Here is a 16,621-nt window from a genome sequence, read left to right on the forward strand (position 1 = left end):
GGATAAGAGATAACCAAACAAGTAAATTTATAGTTATCAGATGATGATAAATGAAGAAAGCTAAAATCGAGTGGTAGAGCAAAGTATTGAGGAGAAGAGAGAATGGGTGGGCCTAGGGCTTCTGGTGTAGATAGGGTGGTTGGAAAAGGCGTCTCTGAGGAGGTAGTATTAACACAGACCTGAAGAAGGTGAGGAAGGAAGTTACAGGAACAGCTGGGAAATGTTTCTGAAACCAAGACAACAGCAAGCACAAAGCCACGAGGTACAGACATGGTTGGCTTTTTGGAGGAACAGTGAGTGAGAACACCAGTGTGGGAGAAATTGAATGAGTGAGAGAAACAATGACCGAGAAGTGCAGGGGGGTGGGCCAAGGGGAGAGGCCAACCATAGAGGACTGTGAGAGCCATGGGAAGATGCTCACGTTTGCTCTGCTTGAGAGGAAAGCCGTTAGGAAGGTGTTGTAGAGAACAGTGACTGATGGAATCTGGTTTACATTTTTAAAAGGGCTCGTGAAGAGGTGGGATGGGGCAGGGGTGGGAGTAAGGAATTAAGAGGCTATTGCAGTGATTCTGGTGATAATTCATGGTGTCTTGAATCAGAGAAATGGTTGTATTTAGGCTCTGTTATGGAGACAGCATCCACAGAATTTACTGATGGCTTGGATCTGGGGTGTGCAAGAAAGAAAACAGTGAGGACTCCAGTTGGGTGCATGGTATAAAAGCTAATGTCCTTACAGATGTCTGGAAGGTCATCAGTGATCTAGCCCCACTTCCTCTCTGAATTCATCTCTCACCACCTCTTCCTCACGTTTCCACTCATGTCACATTAACCTCCTTTTTCCTTCAGATATGCCAAGCCTACTTCCAACTCAGAGCAAGCTGTTTCCTTGGCCTGTAGTGTGTTTCTTCAAGATACTCATGTGGTTCACTTGTTCACTTCCTCCAGATCTCTAATAACCTGACTACCATATAAAACAATAACCACCAGCATCCTCCCATACCTCAAGACTTCCTTTCCCTCTCACTCTGTGATTAGTGTTAGTATTAATCACTGTCTGATGGTAGGTAGGTAGGAAGAATTGTTTATCTGAAGATGATAGAGAAAGACAGAAGGAGGAAGAGGGGAAGGAAGGATAGATGGGCTATTTATCATCTGTCTCCTTGCATTAGAGTCAAAGCTTCATGAGGTCTGTGACGGGTGTTGTGTTCAGTGCTTGTAGGCATTACATAATTATTTACTATTGACAGTTACTGAGGGGAGAAAGAACAAGTCTAGGGGGGTAAAAATCAAGAGTTACAGTTATGAGCATGTTCAATGTGAGATGTCTTTTAGACATTCTAGTAGAGGAGCTGAGTAGGCAGTTAAGAGACACACAAGACTAGGGCTTCCCTGGTGGTCCAGGGGTTACGAATCCAGCTGCCAATGTAGGGGACACAGATTCAGTCCCTGGCCTGGAAAGATTCCACGTGCTGTGAACTAAGCAACTAAGCCCATGAGCTGCAACCACTGAGCCAGCACACCTAGAGCCTGTGCTTGCAACAAGAGAAGCCACCAGATGAGAAGCTGAGCATCTCAACAAAGAGCAGCCCCCACGTGCTGCAACTAGAGAAGGCCTGCACACAGCAACAGTGACCCAGTGCGGCTAAAAAAAAAGATGAATACATCTTTAATAAAGAGAGAGAGACGTAAGACTAGCGTTCACGGCAAATGTAAAGGCTATGTATATACGTTCCTGTGTGTGTGCGCTCAGTCGTGTCTGACTCTTTGCAACCCCACGGACTGTAGCTTGCCAGGCTCCTCTGTCCAGGCAAGAAGACTGGAGTGAGTTGCCATGCCTCCTCCAGGGGATCTTCCTGATCCAAGGATCAAACCAGCATCTCTTATGTCTCCTGTATTGGCTTCTCTACCTCTAGCGCCACCTGTGAAGCCCATATGAAAGGACTTCACACACATATACATAGAGTCATTAGGACACAGACGGCTTTTAAAGTTACGGAATTAGGAGAGGTTACCTAGTAGTATGAGTTGACAGGCAATAAAAGAGGTCTAAGGAGTTAAAGACGCTTCTTGATCAGAATGCACAGGAAGTTTTAAGCTAAGAACTTAAACGGGGCTACCAAGCAGCCCTGTGCCGACCTTGAGGATGTGGGCAGGAAGTTGCTTGTGGTTGTCTTACCTCGTTTCCTTTGTGGAAGCGCTGCTGCGTGTAGGCACGGGGGTGGGATGCTGCTGGCTGCTGTTGCTTCTCCTCCCAGAAAGGCTCCGGGTCATACACAGGGAAGATGGTGGCTGCAAGAGAAGCTGCTCAGGGACTCCCCTGGTGGCCCAGTGGTTAAGACTCTGCTCCCAATGCAGGGGGCCCAGGTCTGATCCCAGTGCTGCAACTGAAGAACCTGCACACGGCAACAAAGACCCCAAGCGCGGCAACGACGAACTGACGGAGCCAGGAAAAAGCTGTTAAGCACCGAGAGAAATCTGCTGAGTGTAATCAATCTCGATCATCTTGTTGACCTAAAAAACGATAGGATTAATTTCTTTGAAGCAGAGTGGAAGTCTTGGCTCTACTCTTAAGTTACAGAGAAGCATATAGATTTATTTCTGTATAGTGGATTTCTGTGTTTTTCTGTATGTTGTGGAACTCGAACAGTTCTGTTGCCAGGTAAAATTTTTGGTGGGTGTTTTTACAGCTGTCTCTGGAATAAGTACATTCTACATAGGGAAACATAGTCTGTCTTGAGTATTAAAAAAGCTCTTAAGCTATCATAACCTTTCAGAGTTTGTTGGAAATACAGAAAAAGATATTTTATTAGACTGTGTATTCATGCTTAAATTCTTTGGCGTCAGGTTGTGTCTTTTTCATCTTTGTGTTCAAGAATTTCATTTGAACTTATTTCTCTGAAGGTCTGTCTGCTTTAGGGGGGAAGCCTACGATAGATTCTAGAAACTAAAGGAGGGGCAAGAAGACTGAAAAAGGCTCTTCTACATCAGGTTGTGTTCTGCATCTAGGAAGGCTTGCTTTATCCTCTCTGAAGCAAGATTTGATTATTCAGAGGGGCTTTTGTGAAATCATGGATTTCATTTGGGCCAGATTTAATTCTCAGTTTTCTTTTGTAAGTCTTTGAATAATTACGAAAATAACAGTAGATGCGAGTTATGAAATTATGTTTGTCAGAGATAGCCTTAATATTTTCATGCTTCTTTTTGCTTTCAAGTTAAGTTTTGAAGGAAAAATAATAGGGAATCACTGCAGATGGTGACTGCAGCCATGAAATTAAAAGATGCTTACTCCTTGGAAGAAAAGTTATGACCAACCTAGATAGCATATTCAAAAGCAGAGACATTACTTTGCCAGCAAAGGTCCGTCTAGTCAAGGCTATGGTTTTTCCTGTGGTCATGTATGGATGTGAGAATTGGACTGTGAAGAAAGCTGAGTGCCAAAGAATTGATGCTTTTGAACTGTGGTGTTGGAGAAGACTCTTGAGAGTCTCTTGGACTGCAGGAAGATCCAACCAGTCCATTCTAAAGGAGATCAGCCCTGGGATTTCTTCGGAAGGAATGATGCTAAAGCTGAAACTCCAGTACTTTGGCCACCTCATGCAAAGAGTTGACTCACTGGAAAAGATTCTGATGCTGGGAGGGATTGGGGGCAGGAGAAGGGGACGACAGAGGATGAGATTGCTGGATGGCATCACTGACTCGATGGACATGAGTCTGAGTGAACTCCGGGAGTTGGTGATGGACAGGGAGGCCTGGCGTGCTGCGATTCATGGGGTCGCAAAGAGTTGGACATGACTGAGCGATTGAACTGAACTGATGCCTTATTTTAAACATTAACTTTTTTTGTCTGTGCCACATGGTGAGGCTTGTGGGATCTTAGTTCCCAACCAGGGGTTGAACCCCGGCCCTTGGCAGTGAAAGTTCAGAGCCCTAACCACAGGACTGCCGGGGAATTCCCGTAAATATTTTTTAAGAGTCAAACTTCTTGGTTGGCTAAAGTATAGATTGTCCTTTAACACAATTTCACATGGATAGTGATGTCTCTTAATGGTGTTATAATTAAATTCCAAGGAAGTGGTGACATTTGAATCACTAATATTTATCAGTAATGTAAAGATAAAGTCTGATTGGCTTGAATTCCCATTTATGAAGTGATTGACAGTCTCTTTGACCTAAACTAGTGTTCCTTTCCCCTCTTTAGTCTAAAGCACTTAGAGTCTCCACACCACTTACCGGTGTGAGGTACATTAAGGACAGCAGCCCTTGTGTGACTCCAGTTTCTACAGCTACACATAGCTTGAGTCGCCTTCACACCATGCTCACGGGCCTCAGGAATGCACCGAGTGAGAGACTGGAACAGACCCTAAGGTTAGTCTGAGCCCTTCCTGCCCTCTAAGATTTGGTTGTTGACTGTCTTCCAGTGCTTTATTTTAATATTTTGCCATTTGTACCTTAATTCACCCATTGATAATTTTATATCAGTGTTATGCTCAGTTCTGTTGTTAGTCCTTAGAGGACAGAAAAGGTATGAATAGCAAATGATCCTTTTTTCTCAGTATCTTAGTCCATTTGGGTTGCTATACAGAATATGGTAGACTGAGTGGCTTAGAAACAACAAAAATTAATTTCTAACAGTTTTAAAGGCTGGAAGTCCAGGATCAAGATGCTAACAGTCAGTGCCTGGTTCGTAGACAGCTGTGTTTTTGCTGTGTCCTCACGTAGCAGAAGGAAGAAGGGAGCTCGCTTGTGTTTTCTTTATAGGGGCTCTAATCCCATTCATGAGGACTGCCCCACTCATGACCTAATCACCTCCCAAATTCCCCACCTCTGTACATTAACCTTGGGGATTAGATTTCAATACATGAAATTGAGGTGGGAGTAGGGAGGGGAGCAACTGCAACGTTCAGTTCGTAGCTCTCAGATTTTTTTAAACATAGTTCAGGAGACAGTAACTAATAACACTAGATACTATAGAATAAAACACTAACCTATCTATTATCAGTTACTCTATCTTAAGATTTCAAGGAAAAAAGGATCAGTAAACATGGGCATCTGTCAAAGAACTTCAGAATGAGGATTGAATCTGAGCAAATTTCTGAAGGGTGGGTCACATTTGAAAAGATAGCCAGTTAGATTCACAGCCAATGTAAAACCGCTGTAACTTTTCTAAGTTCTATAAAACACCTTTAGCCTGGAAAGGAAATAAGCTGCCTTTAGTTCCTTTGATCTGTCTGATACTAGTAAGAATATCAGGGAACTTTAGTGAAAAACACAATAGACTGAATTTCATTACCTGTGCATAATTTTTAGCAAATTTATTTGACAAAATTACCTCCAAGACTGCTTCTATTCCTAAACATTTATGATTTAATAACATAGACCCCTATGGGAGACCATTTAATTTCTGGCAGTATAGTATAAGAAAGCCCTGTATAAGCATACAGTAATTTTCCACTCATAGCCACACATATTAAATACCAAGGCTGATCAGTTTTCCTGTACATTTTTATGAAGTCTACTTTATTCATAAACTCGATTGTGATTGACACCCACTATGCTTTTTCTGTATGACCTCTTCCTAAGTCATATTACTCAGATGAATCTTGTTTACCTAGAATTCAGAAACATTTTATAAATACATTTTGGAAGGCTGTCAACCTCTGTGTCTTCCAGATCTCCTTGCAGTCTCTAACTAGGTGTAACAGCTTCTTTAATCCTAAATACCATTAGTGGGGTTAAATATTGCCAGTAGATACTAAGTAGAACAAAAGAGTCCTGTTTTTGTAACCTCTGTGTGTATTCATAAATAAAATTCTGCTTACATACGATATTCAGTAGCCATTAGTATCAGGACTATAATTGATTTTTACTTCCTTTGTAATTTTCTAAACTTGCTGCATTTCTACAGTGACTATATATGTTTATGATCAAGATAAAAACATAGTTATTACAAAAGCCCACATGGTGATCATTTATATTATGCTTCTGAATTGAACATATAGTGCCTTTCAAGTAAAACTAGAAAAATCAATGAAATAAACTTCATTTCGGAGGAAAAAATGTAGCATGCCAGTAATGATTTATATGACTTTGTTTTAGTATAGATTACATAACTCTTCATTCTGTTTCCTTCCAGGAGTCCTTAGTAAGAGTTGTGCTGCTATCTGGGTAAAGAGTTGAGGGCAATTTTGTTTGTCAAGAGTGATTGCAGATGTGTAGGGTAGGTGGGCGCCAGTCACATGCATCAAATGGGCACTGGTCAGAGTTGCTCCATGGAATCAATATTTTTCATTCAAATGGTAATACTAACAGCTTTGATAAGGAAGTATGGGATTGCCTGGATTAATTGGGATGTGTATAGTTTCTGCTCAAAGTATTTGATATTTACAGGTTAAAATTACTCTGAAATTCCAGAGTTGTAAACAGTTTATCACTTTGTGACTTGGCAAGACCCTTAAATCAGATAATTTCTTCTTTTTTTAGGTCATGTTCCAGAGATCCAACCCAGGCTATTGCCAACAGATTGAAAGAAATGTATGAGATATATTCTCAGCATTTCCAGTCAGAGGAGGATGGCAGTAATTGTGCTAAAGGCAAGGCTTAATATTACCCATATTGTTCTCATTTTTGAAATTTAACTATTAATATGTGGATTTCTTTCTTGGAAACCGAGTCAGAAATTGACTCTAGTCTGAGGGCCACAATACGGATATCCAACTTTTCTGTCAACCAACCGATTTCTGGGCTAATCTCAATAAGAGAGAAATTTTAGATTGATAATCTTTATTATGTTGGACTTCTGGCACTTAAAAAATCTTTAATTTTCATTTGTAGACTGGATATTAAGTATAGAACTATAGTGATTCCTCATAATATTAAGAACAAGGACAGAAGATATAGCTGTTAACCTGCCCAGGCTTGTTCTTGGAGTTGTTTGATGTCATGAAGTATAAGTACCAAATAGGACTGCAGTAGCAAGCCAGTTACATACCTCTTAGCATAGAGCTGCTCTATTTGGAATTAAAAAAAAGAAAAAAGTGTGATCTTGATGGAGTGCTATTACAGTTTTTATGTATAAATTTTATTTCCAATTTTAGAAAAATTTCAGTGTTACCATGAAGAAAATGTTAACGAATCTTAGGGACGGTTGAAATAGTAGTAGCTCTGGGAAGTACATACGTATATATGAAGTGTTGGGGTTGGTTTTTAAATTGTATTCTGTGGGTAGGAGATGGGATAGACCCTCATTTTCCACAATACTTACGTTCTTTGCATGTGACTTTTTTTTTTTTTAATTCAGATATTGCCAGCAAACATTTTCGTTTTGCAGAGATGCTTTACTATAAAGTATTAGAATCTGTTATTGAGCAGGAACAAAAAAGACTGGGAGACATGGATTTATCTGTGAGTAAATAACCAATGTACTGAGAAGCACAATAAATTGTAGTTCCCTTTCAGCCCAACCCACCAAGAAAACAGCCGCTATTGAAAAAATAATATATGACTTTGAGAGAATAAGATAAGGAAACTTGTGTTCTGAGCCTCTCATCTCCGGTTGCCCACTTAGTGTTTCTCATCGCAGCAGGCTGTGTGTTATCACTTAGAGATTCTGTGGGTAATGAGACTCCTTAGTCAAGGTTAACACGTTCAGACTTAGCCTTAATTGAGGTTTTTAAATAACATGGAGTTTTAATTCAAGCCTTGTATAGAATAAATTGAGTATTGACTATATAGGAATTTAACATAAATATTCAACCATTGATCTTTGACTAAGGTAATTTTTCTAGATTGTGGAAGTAATGCTTGCTTTTAATGACCTCAATAAAGATAATTTAAAAATAAATTAACTTTAAATAACATTTTAATGAAAACTGTAAAATTGACAAATAATGGTTCTGACTCCTTATAACTATCTACACTGCTTTTATTCTGTATAAAAATATGGCTGCATATACAATGGAATGTTAACCATAAAATAGAATGAAATTCTGCCATTTGCATGGTGTGGATGGACCTAGAGAACACTAAGTGAAATAATGTCACCTACATATGTAATCTTAAAAAATGCAAAACAGAAACAGACTCACTGGTACAGAAAACAAACTTATGGTTACCAAGGGGGAGAGGGAAGTAGGAACGGATAAATTAGGACTATGGGATTAACTATGCTGCTGCTGCTAAGTCGCCTCAGTCGTGTCCGACTCTTTGCGACCCCATAGACGGCAGTCCACCAGGCTCCTCCGTCCATGGGATTTTCCAGGCAAGAGTACTGGAGTGGGGTGCCATTGCCTTCTCCGATTAACTATATGGGATTAACTATACTAACTGCTATATACAAAATAGATAAGCAACAAGGATATTCTGTATAGCACAGCAAATTATAGCCATGGTCTTATAACAACTTATTTCCAGAGTATAATCTGCAAAAATACTGAATCATTACACTGTACAGCTGAAACTAACGTGACATTGTAAATCAACTGAACGTCAATAAAAATAGTATATGGTTGTAGAAGTTTAAAAGGCTGTTTTAGGACAATTTTTCTATTTTTAAAATTTTGAGACATACAGAAGAGTGTAAAAATGTTCCTACATGTTGAAGCTTTGTTTTTTTATAGGGCATTCTGGAACAAGATGCATTCCACAGATCACTCTTGGCGTGCTGCCTTGAGGTCGTCACTTTTTCTTATAAGCCTCCTGGGAATTTTCCATTTATTACTGAAATATTCGATGTGCCACTTTATCATTTTTACAAGGTATTTTTGAAAATCTGATACTGATGAGGAAATTGTAGAAGAGAGTAACATTTTGTTGTTAGTCATCTAATCCATTTTAATATGGAAGTACATTTCTTCTGTTTTTAACTACATATTTAATAATTTCCACTCTAAATGGGGAGCAAAGAATAGGAGAGTCTTAAGAACTATATAAATTCTTTTAATGTTTATAGACCTATTTTGTATAAAAGTTTCATATGGTTCCTCCATTTATCTGATAGTCTTTTAGAATACTTCTTTTTATAAGGTAAGAAAGTTTATAAAAAGTAGCAAATTATCACTAGCTAATCATGATAGCAACCTTTTTAATTTTATGAAAATTAAATGAAAGTGTATTTCAGAAAAGAACTTTTCACATGTTACATAGAGGCACACAGTTACAGCACTGATTTGGTTTCCCTCTTGATACTGATTTAGTATATAAACTTATCCTAATTCTTGTACAGTAGTCAAAATGAATTTTTATAGTGGCATAGACTGTTCAGTTTTTAAATATCACATTTTGAGTCATGTTTCTTAATCTCAATAGACACAGCATGTTTTTTAATTTAAAGATTTTTGAAATGTATTACCGTACAAAAGATTTTAGATGGTTCATACCTGCAGTTTAAATAATTATTTATTTAGGTAATGAAATGAAGAGCAGCTGTTTCGAAATAGTATTCTTTAACCTTAATTTTTCATTAATTGACTTCTGTTTCTATACATATGTAAAAAATATTGAAATATGTTTGCCCATTTTGCTTTTCCACTTGAATAATTTTCTTGTTAAAATTTATTACTAAACAAACCAAGACATTTTTAAACATTTCAGGTGATAGAAGTATTCATTAGAGCAGAAGATGGCCTTTGTAGAGAGGTGGTAAAACACCTTAATCAGATTGAAGAACAAATCTTGGATCATTTAGCCTGGAAACCAGAGTCTCCGCTCTGGGACAGGATTAGAGACAATGAAAACAGAGTTCCCACATGCGAAGAGGTTTGTGAAAAGATCTTAACATCTTTCTATGACAAAAAGCCTACCAACGTCTATCCTATTCATAATTCTCTTTCACTGACCACAGTTAAACTTAGCATCTTGCTCGTAAGTGTGGGAGGGTAACAGCTGGGTGTAATTTGGTACAGTCACCTCTGTATCTACGAGGAAACAAGAGTCAAATGATTAGTGACTGCCCCAAGGTTTAGTGACAGAGTAAGAATTCAGTGTTGTGTCTTGATTTCCTAGTCAAGTTTCTATACTTTAAAATGGTTGATTGTCTAATTCTCCAAATGAGTAATGAAAGTTAATTTGTATTTAGTATCCAGTTACTAGGTTTGAATTTTTTAAACCTGCCAGACTTTTTTTTAAAGATTTACTTATTATTTTGTTTGGCTGTGCTGGGTCTTCATTGCTGCCCTTGGGCTTTCTCTGGTTGCTGCAAGTAGGGGCTGCTCTCTAGTTGCAGTGTGCAGGCTTCTCATTGGGTGACTTCTCTTGTTGCAGAGCACGGGCTCCAGGGTGCACGGGCTTCAGTAATTGCTGGGGGGCATGTGGGATCTTCCTGGACCAGGGATCAACTCATGTCACTTGTATGGACAGGCAGATTCCTATCCACTGCACCACCAAGAAAGTCCCAGAATTTTTTTTAACTTCAGTATGAAAGTAAAAAAGATAGGTGATTTTATTTAGGTGGAAAAACTGATGAGCCAAGATAATTTCCTTTTGCCTTAGATTATTTTTTGGTGTTTAAAAAAAAAAAAAACTTTTTTGAATAATGGTATTTTGTGTAAACATTTCTTAATAGGTCATGCCACCTCAGAACCTGGAAAGAGCAGATGAAATTTGTATTGCTGGCTCCCCTCTGACTCCCAGAAGGGTGAGTGAAGTTCGTGCTGATTCTGGAGGACTTGGAAGAAGTAAGTTTAAAATACTAAGGGAAGTATTTTGGGGATTTAAATTCCATCCAAAACTACAAGTGAAGTTAGTAGGGTATATATTCTGTATATAGAAGAAAATAATCCGTGCATTATAGTGTCACATGGATCAGTTAAAGAGCACAGGAAAATGTATGATAAGTATCTTTTTAAAATACATAGAATGCTATATATTAATGTGATTCCTATTTTTTAAGTATATTTTTTCCTATAAACACACAAAAGGGCTGAAATGGAAAAACCAAACCATAAATGATTATTGTTGGGTAATAGAATTCCAGATTATTTCTATGAAGTTTTTAAGATGAATATGTATTACTTCTAAAATCAGAAGAAACAGAAAAAGGTTTCTTAAAGGTGGAGTCTATGATGGAATTAGGTATAAACGAGCCAGTGAGTTGAGAGGACTGAATGGCCTGAGTGTGTTCAGGTTTTTCATTTTTCTGACTATGCCTTGCTGCTTGTGGGATCTTAGTTCCCTGACCAAGGATTGACCCCGGCAGTGAAATCTCCAAGTCCCAACCACGGATCACAGGGAATTCCCAGGCATGTTTAGCTTTGACTCTTGTCAGTTGAGCAGTGCTACCTACCCTGGTTAACATCACAGCATTGCTGGCCCTGAGGTGCAGCAAAGGGAATTTTTGCTATTCATCTGGTTACAGTTTCAGTTCAGTTCGGTCGCTCAGTTGTGTCCGACTCTTTGCAACCCCATGAATCGCAGCACGCCAGGCCTCCCTGTCCAGCACCATGTCCCGGAGTTCACTGAGACTCACGTCCATCGAGTCAGTGATGCCATCCAGCCATCTCATCCTCTGTCGTCCCCTTCTCCTCCTGCCCCCAATCCCTCCCAGCATCAGAGTCTTTTCCAATGAGTCAACTCTAGACAGCTCTTTATAACAGTTGCCAAGTGCAACACATACTTCAGATAAAACTTCTTTTTTAAAAGCAATTCTGTAAATCCAGAGAGTTCTAAATTGTTAGATGCCATTAGAAAGATATTATTTCTAGATCAAATTTTTAATGTAATTGATAAGCACTGGCTATAGAAGATCAGTTTTAAAATCAGAAATCACTCTATGTCAGTGTATAGTCAATGGATATGAATCATCTGTATGAAAATGTCCTCGTTTTTTAAAGAGGAGGCATAATGGCTTAAGTTTTTCTGCTTGTTATCCACTTTAAACTTCATTTTTTGTACTTATATCTCTTCCATATTCATGCTGCTAAGCTGCTGCTAAGTCGCTTCAGTCATGTCGGACTCTGTGCAACCCCATAGACGGAGCCCACCAGGCTCCCCCGTCCCTGGGATTCTCTAGGCAAGAACACTGGAGTGGGTTGCCATTTCCTTCTCCAATGCATGAAAGTGAAAAGTCAAAGTGAAGTTGCTCAGTCGTGTCTGACTCTTAGCAACCCCATGGACTGCAGCCTACCAGGTTCCTCCATCCATGGGATTTTCCAGGCAAGAGTACTGAAGTGGGTTGCCATTGCCTTCTCTACCATATTCATGAGGTCTTTTAATATTTTACAAGATAATGATCATAATTTGAAACACAAAAAACTATTGAAGTGTAGTTGATTTACAATATTGTGTTAATTTCTGCTATCTAGCAAAGTGACTATACATGTATATATATTCTTTTTTCATATTCTTTTCTATTATAGTTTAGCACAGGATATTGAATATAGTTCCCTGTGCTATACAATAGAACTTTTTTTGTTTATCCAGAGATAATGATCATAATTAATGTATTCTTCTTAACTCTGCAACTTTGTTCCAGATGTAAATCTAGTTAATTTGTTTCCTTTTGTATCATCAAGAAATTGAAATGTTAAGCCACAGTCTGTCAGAAATACTCCTATCAATCCTCTTATGTCCTCCCTACATATATTTTAATACTTAAAACCCACTCATGTGCAGTTTTTACAGCTAGACATGGAAAAGAGAAAGGGATGCTTCTCAAAAATTCAGATTGGTGTGGATTCAAACTTAACAATAGATGAAGCTACAGTGGTTAACAGAGTTTCTGTTTGGGATGTTGAAAAAGTTTTGGGGAAAGATGGTGGTGGTAGTGGTGGTCTGCACAGTAAGTGAAAGTCACTTAGTCGTGTCCAACTCTTTGCAACCCCATAGACTATACAGTCCATGTGATTCTCCAGGTCAGAATACTGGAGTGGGCAGCTGTACCCTTCTCCAGGGAATCTTCCCAACCCAGGGATCGAACCAAGGTCTCCCGCATCACAGGCGGATTCTCTACCAGCTGAGCCACTAGGGAAGTCCAAGAATCCTGGAGTTGGTAGCCTATCCCTTCTCCAGTGAATCTTCCCAACCCAGGAATCGAACTGGGGTCTCCTGCATTGCAGGCAGGTTCTTTACAAGCTGAGCTATCAGCAAAACCCTCTGTGAATGTGATACCACTAGATTGTATACTTAAAAATGGATAAAATGCCAAATTACATGTATTTTATCACAACTTAAAAAAAAAGTGATGTAATATACCCCAAACCATTGAACTGTACAATCTAAATGGGTGAAATATATGTGAATCATATCTCAGTAAGGTTGTTTAAAGAATAGTAAACTAAGCTTGTTGCTGCTGCTGCTGCTAAGTCACTTCAGTCGTGTCCGACTCTGTGCGACCCCATAGATGGCAGCCCACCAGGCTCCCCCATCCCTGGGATTCTCCAGGCAAGAACACTGGAGTGGGTTGCCATTTCCTTCTCCAATGCAGGAAAGTGAGAAGTGAAAGGGAAGTCACTCAGTCGTGTCCGACTCTAGTGACCCCATGGACTGCAGCCTACCAGGCTTCTCTCTGTCCATGGGATTTTCCAGGCAAGAGTACTGGAGTGGGGTGCCATTGCCTTGTCTAAAACATGTATGTCCATTCTTACTGAATAACATTATTATATTTTAGTAACTTTCTACATGTAAAAAATGACAATGATGAAAAAGCATAAAATGGAGAGTAAATGCCCCAAATGTTACTGTAGTAATTTCAAGTCCATCAAGTCTTCATATCAAGTAGTAGCTTTACAGTGAAATCGTGTTATCTGAGTGTTAGGTAGAAACTGAATATGGTAGAAAAATAGTTATTCAAAATGCCCCTAAATCATCCAGACTTCATGGGAGTGGAGGGAAAAGTCTTGTTTGATTTAGCAAAAGATGTAGTGAAAAAAACAACAGTGTGAGACAAATAGAGAAAAATCCTTCCTTTAAATTTTGCTCTTAGTAGTACTCAGTTCGGAGAAGGCAATGGCAACCCGCTCCAGTACTCTTGCCTGGAAAATCCCATGGACGGAGGGGCCTGGTGGGCTGCAGTCCATGGGGTCGCTAGGAGTTAGACACAACTGAGCGACTTCACTTTCACTTTTCACTTTCATGCATTGGAGAAGGAAATGGCAACCCACTCCAGTGTTCTTGCCTGGAGAATCCCAGGGACGGGGGAGCCTGGTGGGCTGCCATCTATGGGGTCGCACAGAGTCGGACACGACTGAAGCGACTTAGCAGCAGCAGTAGCAGTATTCAGTTGAATTTTCATTCATTGAATTTAGCTATGATGTGACGCCTGTTATTTTTGTTTTTCAGTTATAACATTTCAAACACTTAGTTGTGAGCATAATACCTTGGATCGAAGTCAGATCTGTCTCCTTGAGTTAAATGCTTCAATCTTTTCTTTTCTCTGACCCTAGGCATATCATCTCCAACCACGCTGTATGATAGGTACAGCTCCCCAACAGCCAGTTCTACCAGGAGGCGGCTATTTGTGGAGAATGACAGCCCCACTGATGGAGGGACCCCCGGGCGCACTCCCCCGCAGCCTCTAGTCAATGCTGTCCCCGTGCAGAATGTAGCTGGGGAGGCTGTATCTGTCACACCGGTTCCTGGACAGACCTTGGTCACCATGGCAACAGCCACAGTCACAGCCAACAATGGACAAACAGTGACCATTCCTGTACAAGGTAACGAAGGCAGAGTTGGATATTGAATTCTTTCTCTGGCATTTATTACTTGAGATTTGGCTGGAATGATGATACGAGACAAGCACGGACTGGGAAAGGGGTTGGGAGGGGGAAAATGGGAAACCTCTGCCCGGAGAATCTGGTATTAACAACATTTTCTTTGTGCTTTTTCTTTGAAACAAACTTTAGGTATTGCCAATGAGAATGGAGGAATAACGTTCTTCCCAGTCCAAGTCAATGTTGGGGGGCAGGCGCAAGCTGTGACCGGCTCCATCCAGCCCCTCAGTGCTCAGGCCCTGGCTGGAAGCTTAAGCTCGCAACAGGTGACAGGAACAACCTTGCAAGTCCCTGGTCAGGTGGCCATTCAACAGATTTCCCCTGGTGGACCACAGCAGAAACAAGGCCTACCTTTAACCAGCAGCAGTATCAGACCCAGGAAGACAAGCTCTTTATCGCTTTTCTTTAGGAAGGTAATTTTTCACGTACCCTCACCAGGTCTAGAACTTGGGAAATACAAGGGTTAGATAAAGTTTGAGATATAATATTTTTGTTTATCTACTAGGTTTATCACTTAGCAGGTGTCCGCCTTCGGGATCTTTGTGCTAAATTGGATATTTCAGATGAACTGAGGAAAAAAATCTGGACCTGCTTTGAATTCTCCATAATTCAGTGTCCTGAACTTATGATGGACAGACATCTGGACCAGTTGTTAATGTGTGCCATTTATGTGATGGCAAAGGTGAGTACCATTGGGAATATAAGAGGAAAAAGATGCTACTTCCTCATTCTTAGAACACTTTTAACAGCTTTATACTAAGGTAAAATTCACATACTCAATAATCCACCCATTTAAAATATACAGCTCAGTGGATTTTAGTGTATTCACAGATATGTGTGACAAGCACCACAGTCAGTTTTAGAATATGACATTCCATTGTATGAAGATATATTTTGTTTATCCATTCATCAGTTGATGGACATTTAGATTATTTTTACTTTAGGGCTGTTATAAATAATGCTGCTGATGAACACGTGTATACAAGTTTCTGCATGGACATTTTTTCATTTCTCTTCTGTATATACCTTGGAGCATATTGCTGGGTCATGTGGTAAACTCCATTTTTAACTGCTTGAGGAACTGCCAGACTGTTTTCCAGTCACTGAACCATTTTACAGTTCCACAGATAAAATAATTTACTGAGGTGAAACTCACATAACATTATGCATTTTAAAACAAATGGTCCAATAAAGTTTTAAAATCGATTAATGTTTTTCTTCTTTTTCAAGGTTTGGCTAGTCTAAATTGCTTGACATTCTTGGTGAATTTTAGAATCAACTTGTCTATTCTTCTTGTTATAAAGAAGTCAGGTGGGGTTCAGATAGAGATGATGTTGAATCTGTAGATTAGTTTGAGGAGTATTGTTATCTTAACCATATTTTACCTCCTGATTAATGAACATTTCGGGCCCATGCTTTTCTTTGTGGGTAGTTTTTTCCTGGTTGCGCGTCTATTCAGACTGTCTATTCCTTCCAGAATCAGTTTTGGTAGTGTGTATCTTCCAAGGAATTTGTTTTCTCCAGGCTTTCTAATTTGTTGGCACCATTGTTTATAATATTCCTTTTAGTTCTTTTTATTCTTTGTCAGTAGTAATTTGCCAGTCTTCTTTAAAACTTTTGGTCAGTCTAGCTGAAAATTTTGTTGGTTTTGTCAAAGAACCACTTTCTGGTTTATTATTATATGCTCTAATCTTTACTATTCCCTTCTTTCTGCTTGCTTTTGTTCTTTTTGTTTTCTCAAGCTTTCTGGAGGCTTATTTATGTTCGTTTTCCTGGCTCTGCCACATGGCTTGTGGGATCTTAGTTCTCTGATCAGGGATTGAACCCAGGCGTTTGGCAGTGAAACTGCCAAGTCCAACCACTGAAGCACCAGGGATTCCCTAGGCTGTGTTTGCTCTTTTTTTTTTTTTAGTGTCTTA

The 16,621-nt window shown here is 39.5% G+C and overlaps 1 protein-coding gene across 3 annotated transcripts in view; it reads left to right on the forward strand.

Annotated features, from left to right (window-relative positions):
* RBL2 (RB transcriptional corepressor like 2) overlaps positions 1-16,621 on the forward strand; it is a 51,278-nt gene that overhangs the window by 18,192 nt on the left and 16,465 nt on the right. For all 3 annotated transcript variants that reach the window (NM_001098073.1, XM_005218649.5, XM_005218651.5), the window contains 9 exon segments: positions 4,199-4,365; positions 6,481-6,590; positions 7,298-7,401; positions 8,616-8,753; positions 9,589-9,753; positions 10,559-10,670; positions 14,376-14,645; positions 14,835-15,115; positions 15,208-15,384. In NM_001098073.1, coding sequence (NP_001091542.1) covers positions 4,199-4,365; positions 6,481-6,590; positions 7,298-7,401; positions 8,616-8,753; positions 9,589-9,753; positions 10,559-10,670; positions 14,376-14,645; positions 14,835-15,115; positions 15,208-15,384 — 1,524 coding nt within the window.

Source organism: Bos taurus, chromosome 18 (genome assembly GCF_002263795.3).
Source record: "Bos taurus isolate L1 Dominette 01449 registration number 42190680 breed Hereford chromosome 18, ARS-UCD2.0, whole genome shotgun sequence".
Lineage (NCBI taxonomy): Eukaryota > Metazoa > Chordata > Mammalia > Artiodactyla > Bovidae > Bos > Bos taurus.